Here is a 9,195-nt window from a genome sequence, read left to right on the forward strand (position 1 = left end):
TGTGCCCCTTTTTTTGCATCCCGCCTCCAAAATTATGGCACCTCTCATTTTATTTCCCTCGGTTTAAAGAGATAGTGTCAGAATTTTCTACGTATATGAAGTTTTTTCATCAATAATTTAAAAATATAGTAAAGAAAAATATAGCTATAAAACATTTGGTATAAATATAAATATTCACGATTAATTTCAAATTTTAAAATAGAAAGAATAGCGTAACTTTTTTTTATCACATACTGTATACGTCATAGATAGGTTGATGTTTATTGGTTGCTACTAGAGCGAGCTGGAAATATAATTTTTAGGGGATTACAGGAGGAAATTTTACTCCCATCGCTTTCTTTTGATCCGAGTTTCCCGCTTTCGCACGCTTTAAGACCCTCATTCGATGGAAAGTAATGGAAAGATAAGCCACAAATAATGATATAATTTATAAACAATACCTTGTTATCGATTTTTTCTTCAATTTCTACTTTAAAAATAATATTTTTACACGTAGCCGGCTCGTGAAGTCGTGATTCTAGAATCTCGAACCGCGTGGTCCGCGAGAAGAAAGTCAAAAAACGCGCTTACAAATCCTCTACGCGATAGTAGAAAAAGACTACTGGAAATTCCCCGCCACTCGAGCGCGCCGAAATCTACCAAACTCATGACGTCAACAATCTGTGAATTTTTGCGCGGCTATTGAAATACCATTATTTTACATTAAAATATAAAACTAAATACTAATTGAAAGTGCTAATATGTATATATATTCTGATTCGGGACTTAAAAATATATCATAACGTGTAAGCCAAAGAACAAAATTTTAAATTAATCTGAGTTGGCACTATCTCTTATCAGAGAGCAGTTCTAAAGTACTATTTGAAGTGTTAATGTATTGACTCGGTATGTATCTCGCTAACGTTTACAGCCATATTTTTCAGAAGATTTAACGTGCCGTTTTAAAAAATGCTACTGACAGTATAGTTACGTCACGCTTGATATATAATAATAATAATAATAATAATCACCTTAGGCCTAAGTCATCGAACGACTTTTAAAGCCATTATTTCTGGTGGCCGGGTTACAATGCTTTGAAGGGTGGTGGACCTTGGTGGCAAGCCCAGCATTCCACGTGAGCCAGCAGCTCCGTACACTAACTATTACCGTTAACCTCAACAGGTTTTTAAATAAAGGGGAAAACGAATGGTTTGTGACTGTCAACTCTTTCGCGGTGGGGTGTCGGAGTGGTTAGCGCTTTCGCCTAGCAGCAAGAGGAGGCGGGTTCGATCCCAGTTTGTGGCACTGGGTGAAAACTCGGAACTACTTCTTCTGCGTTGAGTTTGCAAGTTCTCTCCCCACTGGTTATGGGGGTTTTCCCCTTCCAATAAAAACTTGTAGAGGTTAACAGTAATAGTTAGTGTAGGGAGCTGATGGCTCGCGTGGCATGAAGGGCTTGCCACCACCCTCCTACGCATTGTAGCCCGACCACCTGTTTAAAGGCATTATAAGTCGCTAGATGACTTGGGCCTAAGGTGGTGCCTTGGGTATTAGCCTAGCTGATTATTGATTATTGTTATATATTTTAAAATTATTGAACAATTTATTTTTATGATTGCTAACGAGCAACTATTTATTTAACGAATTTCTTAATTAATAAGATCTGTCCATTGTAATTGATAGTAAAATTCTTCAACAATAATTGCAATGGCGGTCGCTATACAGCAGACATCTTTACGTTCGGGCTTCCGTTTAAATCCAACGTTCAGATAGTTTTATCGAAAGTCAAAATTTCCGCCAGAGATTCTAACAGTAGCCCGGTTTCACCCTTTTGGCGCTCAACAGTAATGTGTAGGAATTCTGGCTTTGCTCGAAAATCTCCCGATATCAGTAAAACTATTAAAAACTAAATGTATACAGGAATGTATTTAACTGGGCATTTTATTCAAAAACTACAACTTGAGCTACATAATTGTATCCAACTAATTGTAAGTAAGAAAATTGTATGATGTGAACAGAAAAATTACAACAATTGTAACAAACGCAGCCAGCCATAAATTATATTATAGTTCAATAGACTAATTTGTTAATTTATTATACAATATTTCTTTTTATTAGAGTAATTCTAGTATATTTGTCCTACAGGAATTAACTATTAATAGCGGTAAGTAAACTTAACTATTTATTAAAACTTGTTGAGCTTAACGGTAATTATTTTAGTGTAGAGAGCTATTAGCTCGCGTGGCATGAAGGGCTTGCCACCACCAACATACGCATTGAAACCCGGTCACCTGAATTAAAGACATATTTGACAAATTTGAGCCTAAGGGGTGCCTTAGGTATTAGAATAACTTATTGTTTTTATTATTATTATTTTTTATTATTTTATTATGATAATTATTATTATTATTATTATTATACGCTTCGTAGGGTGCAACTGAGGTGAGATTTTACAAAATAAAACATGAAAAGTAATGGATGCTAAATAATCGTCTTGATGAATGGAGAACTAATAAATAGGTAAGCAATCGTCAACACCTTTTCAAACGAGAAAAATATAGAGGGGCACTTGATGAACGTTAACAACATGATCCGACAAAAGCAATGGCAATTCAAATCGAAGATCAAATAAGATTTTAGTGCTTCAAAAGAAATCGTTTATTTTTGTTTTAAATTTTATCCGTTATCATTTTCCAAAGAGAAAAACTTAAAATTATATTTTATTTGAAAAAACTACAGAAAGCCTTCGGATAAACGACATTAGAGGCAATAGCGCACATGTTGTCGGAGTTCCTTCTGATCTTCATAAATCCACTTTCGCCCCATTTTGTGCCCCAGCTACAAAAGCAATTTAAATTAAAACCAATTGGACAGAAGAGAACTGAAATTAACCGACCTGTTCTTGATGATCCAGAAGTCAAAACCGGTTTTAGCATCAGTTCCGCTGCCAACTATGGTCACACCGTGATTAGGTTGTTTCTCGCAACCCGGTTCGTTAAAGACACCCTCCCTATTTCAAAGATATACCACTTCAATAAAACTAGCAATTTTCCGTGCCTCAGCAGAATTTTTTTTTCGGAAAATTTGGTTTGAATATGAAATTTGACACTTCAGACTTGTATAGTATAACGGGAGTTTTCTTAAGCTTACATATTGAGTGCTTTCATGAAGATATTTAGTAATACTTAGGAATTATGCTTAAAATATTGTTAGTGTCGCTCACCAATGTACCCTACGTTATCTCAGTATCCTCCCCCCAACGAAAAATTAAATCATTTCATTTTTTCCCTAACACGCGATTGTTACACCGGAGGGATACGTTTTGCCTTTCCAGCTCTTGTGCCGGTGTAAAACTAGACCTCCCTAAGTATCAATAACTACATTATCAGCTGCTTAGATCAATAAATCCTCTCTATACGAAACGTTTTCCAATAAGGAAAGTTCGTATATCTTTGACACAAGACGGTTTGAATGGGTGATAAGCTTTAACGTTTTTTGCCTGGAGACAGACTCACTTGTAGTGCATAAAATCGGTGCTGACGTGAATGGCAGCCGCCAAAGGTCCATTTTGCTCCAAAGCGAAGGCCACAGCGTCTTCGTTTCCTTTGGGAATCACCTCCACTTTCCCCATGATTGGAACGTTCATTTTATATTTTGGAGCGAAAAATGGTATTGACAGCGGACAAGATCCATCCTTTAGAAAAACACAATGTATTTAAATGAATAAGAGATCACACAACAGTTCTCAACGAAAACCAGTATGGTTTTTGAAATTGAAGTAGTATTTGTAGTGAAGTAACTTAATTTCAAATGTTCATTGCTCAGTCAGCAAAATCGAAGGGACTGATCAATCTGCGTAAGCGGTGTACAGTTTTTTCGTAAAGAGTACGTAATAGACACATCTACATAATGCCTACAGGGAAATATGCAAAAAGGAGCGAAATCCACCCAAGGTTCCTTCCTATTAAATAATGTTTGAGGTAGATGGCGTCACTATAAAGTTTATGAAAATAAACTTTTTTAAAAAGTTATTAATTAATTACTAAATTATAGTACTTTAAATTCTTATTAAAAATATATAATTTTTGTAATTATATTAACAATTAATTTTAACAGTAGTTAACACTCTCCGCCATAGATGGTAGTATAATACAATTTTAAACTATCCAATCTGGGAAGATAATTTTGTATTTTAAATCTCGACAAAACCCTTCTCCAATAAAAACTGAAAACTTTCAACCAATCGTTGAAAATCAAAATTATGACGTCATGTTGTCATCAACTAACAAATAACGCCATCACCACGTTTCTTCAGATGAATTTTACCCCTTTAAAGTCGTCATTGCGGGTCAATAATTGTAAATCGATCTATTTTGGGAAAATCCACGTTCTACGCGTAAGCTTTCTTTGCTTACTCTTCGCGTAAAAGGAGTACAGACAAACTCTAAGTTATCATCCTCTCTGCAAATTCTGCACACTTGTACATGTATACTAGGATAGGCGTTATTTCCCACTTTACTCAGTGATTATTCCGCAATATCTTCTATGAAATACTTATATCTCACTTAGCTAGGAGGAATGACCACCGGTAGATATATAAGATTTAACAGACTGTTTAATCAACTGCGTGCCTGACGGATAAAAATTTATCGATCCGGAATCAAACGTATGTGTTTATAGTTGACGTTTTTAGCGTTAATCGAACATACATCTCTCGGAATGGCTGGACATTCGTGAAAAGTTACATTTTCTTTCTTAAAAACCAAATTTTTATAAACCATATAGTAAATTTTAAGTTGGCGAAATCCGGGGAAATTAGTTTTTATACCTTGAAATGAGGGGGGAAATCTCCGATGGTAGTTTTTCATTAAAAAACGCAGTATCATTAAAATGATTTCAAATTTACCTTAAATGTTTTTAAATAAGGCCGATAATATGTTGAATTTTGGTCTTAAAATATCTTAATCCATATTCAAAATCTCAAAATCAATTTCAGATTGCAATTAAATATGTGATCTTTAGTTGAGCTAGAAGGTAATTTAACTTGAACATAATAGCTTTTATACCTTTGCCTGGTACGGGTAATCTTTTTCAAGAGGAAGACCACCGTTGAGTAGAATGAAATCAAAAGCACTAGAGGGCCATCCTCCGCCACAACCTTTTGATTCTGCAAGTTTAAAAATGAATTTCCATGATTTGTTCGATTCGTTTCTCTTTTAATATCATGAAAAATACAAACATAACTAAACGTTATCTAACTCTATTCGGTGGTATTAAACCGGATTCATTTAAAATCAAACACTATACTAAGGGAATTGAAAGGTTTTGGGTTCAAGAAAATGAACACTAACTAAAGAGATACTTAGCGCAATCCATCAAATACTGTTCGCTCAATTGCTGCGCTGTGTTGTTTTTACAAACAGTGTACTGTCCTTCGAGAGCGCCGACTGTCGCGAAGGCCCAGCATGAACCACATTTTCCCTGGTCCTTGACTGCCGTGACTCGTTCAGCCGTTCTCCAATCGATGGCAGAAGCTCGAGCAGAAGGCATTTTTGAATAGTCCACCTGTGTTGCTCCTTCAGTGAAAGAAGGTGGAACGATTCCCAGAATAGTCTTTTGAAGTTCTTCGTATGACTACAACGACCCAAAGGTTGCATTTCAAAATTTGTGACAAGAAGGGCAGTGTCAGATAAGGTAGAACGTTTCATCCAGTTAACGCCTTACAAGGACAATATATATATATATATATATATATATATATATTAACTTGGAATGGCTAAGGAAGACTAATGTTGACCCTTATGATTCACATTGTCGTGGTTTACAAAGGGCATTTTGGCTCGTGACGTGCTAAGCTAAGTTTCACAGGTAGTTGATATTAAGCCTTGTCTCGAAGCCTGTAACTTATCGAATCTCCATTAGAGTCGTTGACCAAGAATCTTTACGCATTTTGCTTAAATAAGTAACATAAAACAAACAATGTGACATTTCGCTATACCATTACTGAACAGCTCCGGCAATTTGTTTCGACGGTTTAAAAATTAAACAATAATTAAAACGCTCTTCATTGCTAGCTTTCAATTGTATATAGTAATTGAATTTTTGACTAATTTGTATTTGGACTGGTTGAAAGCAAACATAACCTTAAAGGTTCAAGAGTAGTTGTCTATACACTAAAGAATCTTTTGAAAAAATAGATAAAAGGAAAAGACATGCCTTATCAGAGTGTTGATGATCCACTGACTTTTTGTAGGACACTAGTCCCATGTCGTATTTGGCGTTGTGTTCCATTACGTTATGGTGATGTTCCTCGAAGTTACGTCTTCTCTGTTGCTCTTCTTCAAAACTCTCGTAGTTTTTATTGTGATTTTCCTGTAATTTGCCCATAATTTACAATAATTATATTTATAATTGTCTAAATAGACGAAGAGTTCCAAGTATCTACATTGCTATCTACAGGAGAATTAGAAAATATATTATTTACCTTATATTTAGACCACTGATCATCCAGATCGGGGCTTACGGCCTGGGCCGCTATGGCTACAGTTACGATCAAGCAAATACTAATCATCTTGAACTAAATAAATACCAATTAACCTGGTGATTATGATGTTTCTGTATATTGTTCTAATGCGTTGGCTTGTGTTACTACAAAGCACAACCGTATCTATGATTCTTATTTTGTTTAAAAGCTTTGTCACTGAGGCTACCAAATGAAACATTTAAAAAAATCACATTTCTTAAAGAATTCTTTATCCCACTTTATGATTTGTTATGTGAAATTCTGGGAATAAATAGGTCTGCAGAGCTAGCTCTAATATTATAATAACAAAGTCAGTTTATTAATGGCTTTAAAAGTTTTAATTTAAAATCTGGGTTAAATGGTCATTGCGACCAGATTATTAACAACGAAAGCTTAGGGACCTGACGAAACTGACTAACAAAACTTTGATTGTATACCTACCTTGCTTTTTTTAACCAGAGCTTCAGTGTATTGCTTCCTACCGAGGAAATTGGTTTATATAATAAATTCTTAACCGTAATATGACGTAGAAAGTTACAAATTGATTGTTCGTTAGTGACATTCATCGCAGATGGTCTTTTGAATTTATCAGTTTGAAAACGCCACCCCTCAACGATTTTGATAATCTGTAAAAATATGTCATCGCATAGTATTTCAAGGTTTTACAAGCTATTACTCGAAATCCACATTGTAAAGAAAACACCAGAAGAAAATAAATTAATTACAATATTTGGCGTCATAAATGTCGATACATACTATAAAAATCATTTATCTTATGGCAATTGGAGCATTGGTAGCTGTTGATAGGACTTCTAGTTTTATTTTGGAGCGGTTCATTTTTCTTATTTTAAAGGGTTTGCTTTACCACTAATTAATCATTTTGGTTTTTGCCTCTACGAGGTGTAATTTTAGTAAGGCACCCGTTCCGGCGGGCCCCTTTCGGAGGCCTGGGCCCGGGGTTCTTTTGCCCCGCTTACTCCCCCCCCCTAACGCCGGCCCTGTGTGTGAGTTCGTACATGATAGACATCTGGGGACAAGGGCAATCTTTTAACCCAGCTAGTGGGGACTTTCCTGTAGGGGGGGGGGGACATTTTTAGGTCCCCACATGTAAAAATAGTTAAAATTAGTTTAATTGGACTAACTACTACTCAAAAAAATTTCACGAAAGTCCCCGAAAATGACCTACTTGAACTTCGGGTTTTAGCACAGATCCCAAAGATGTCGCCAGTAGTTTCATTGCATTGAAGTTCCCAGATCTACGAAAAAATTCGATTTTAGTTACAAATGACATGGATAGATGGGGTCAGGTATTAAGTCCACACGTATAAGGTCCCAACTTATAAAATAAATTAATATCCCCACGTACAAAAAATAACGGACCCCGCTTATATATTTCAGACAATTTACAAATACAGGGTGTTTTTTTAAATATCCGTTATACAAATCTACAATTTTCAACTTAGGCGTCCCAAATTTGGAGAAATATCTCATAGAGCTGTAACTGTTGAAGGGGGTGGTTTTAATCAACAATAATTATATTTACCTGCAAAATACAGGATGAGTGAATTAAATATGATTATAAATTGAATAAATTATAATTATAAATTAAATAAATTTTAATTATAAATTGAATAATTTATAATTATAAATTGAATAAATTATAATTATAAATTGAATAAATTATAATTATAAATTGAATAAAATATAATTATAAATTGAATAAATTGAATAAATTATAAATTGAATAAATTGAATAAATTATAATTATAAATTGAATAAATTGAATAAATTATAATTATAAATTGAATAAATTGAATAAATTATAATTATAAATTGAATAAATTGAATAAATTATAATTATAAATTGAATAAATTATAATTATAAATCGAATTAATTATAATTATAAATTGAATAAATTATAATTATAAATCGAATAAATTATAATTATAAATTGAATACATTATAATTATAAATTGAATTAATTATAATTATAAATTGATTTAATTATTTTTATAAATTGAATTAATTATAATTATAAATTGAATTAATTATTATTATAAATTGAATTACTTAATTTTACAAATTGATTTAATTATTATTATAAATTGAATTATTTTTATTAATTGAGTTAATTATTATAAGTTAAATTAATTATTTAAAAGTGGATTCGCTGGAGATTCTAAAAACTACCGTCCAATATCTTTGCTCCCTGTGTTGAAAATCAACAGCAAGTAGACGTGATATAACTCGATCTGGCTAAAGCTTTTGACAGGGTATCGCATCACTACCTACTCACAAAACTCGATCGGTACGGTATTCATAGTGACTTACTGGATTGGGTCGCTGATTATTTAAGACACCGCAATAACATCCTAAAATTTAACGGAGTGGTAACAGACTTGACTTACCACGTCACTCGCGGGGTCCCTCAGTGGTCATCCCTCGGACCACTCCTTCTTAATATCTAATATCTATATTTATGATCTACAATTGCAATTGAAGCAGACCCAATTATACCAATTCGCCGACGACAATAAGTAATGTCGAGTTGTAATTAACTCATAGTGTAATACTAATAATTTACGTATAAATCCCGCAAAATCAGTTGTTATTTCATTTACTAAAAAAACTAATTTCATTCAATATAATTACCAAGAATGTATTTATTTATTCCTAGGGGGAATGAATATGT

The 9,195-nt window shown here is 33.6% G+C and overlaps 2 protein-coding genes across 2 annotated transcripts; both read right to left on the reverse strand.

The window, feature by feature from the left end:
* Positions 1-2,685: 2,685 nt before the first annotated feature.
* On the reverse strand, positions 2,686-5,604 carry LOC149949228 (cathepsin L1-like). The gene is made up of 5 exons (XM_090169180.1): positions 5,331-5,604; positions 5,046-5,146; positions 3,495-3,673; positions 2,876-2,989; positions 2,686-2,817 (listed from the first exon to the last, which is right to left on the reverse strand). Exons 1-5 carry the CDS (start codon positions 5,527-5,529, stop codon positions 2,700-2,702), a joined length of 711 nt encoding a protein of 236 aa, XP_090025306.1. The 5' UTR covers positions 5,530-5,604; the 3' UTR covers positions 2,686-2,699.
* A 503-nt stretch (positions 5,605-6,107) lies between these two features.
* On the reverse strand, positions 6,108-6,582 carry LOC149949229 (uncharacterized). Its single transcript, XM_090168624.1, has 2 exons — positions 6,464-6,582; positions 6,108-6,351 (listed from the first exon to the last, which is right to left on the reverse strand). The coding sequence occupies exons 1-2, from the start codon at positions 6,548-6,550 to the stop codon at positions 6,124-6,126; spliced, it is 315 nt and encodes a 104-aa protein (XP_090024750.1). The 5' UTR covers positions 6,551-6,582; the 3' UTR covers positions 6,108-6,123.
* Between the last annotated feature and the right edge of the window lie 2,613 nt (positions 6,583-9,195).

The sequence above is a fragment of the Leiobunum rupestre genome, chromosome 3, assembly GCF_980474605.1.
Source record: "Leiobunum rupestre chromosome 3, qqLeiRupe1.1.hap1, whole genome shotgun sequence".
Lineage (NCBI taxonomy): Eukaryota > Metazoa > Arthropoda > Arachnida > Opiliones > Sclerosomatidae > Leiobunum > Leiobunum rupestre.

Coding starts and splice junctions, on each gene's coding strand:
- LOC149949228 (XM_090169180.1), bottom strand. CDS start 5,529: ATGCCTTCTGCTCGAGCTTCTGCCATCGATTGGAGAACGGCTGAACGA. Junction 5,147..5,330: donor TTGCGCTAAGTATCTCTTTA/GTTAGTGTTCAT, acceptor TTAAACTTGCAG/AATCAAAAGGTTGTGGCGGA. Junction 2,990..3,494: donor ACCGATTTTATGCACTACAA/GTGAGTCTGTCT, acceptor TCTTTGAAATAG/GGAGGGTGTCTTTAACGAAC.
- LOC149949229 (XM_090168624.1), bottom strand. CDS start 6,550: ATGATTAGTATTTGCTTGATCGTAACTGTAGCCATAGCGGCCCAGGCC. Junction 6,352..6,463: donor ATCAGTGGTCTAAATATAAG/GTAAATAATATA, acceptor GGCAAATTACAG/GAAAATCACAATAAAAACTA.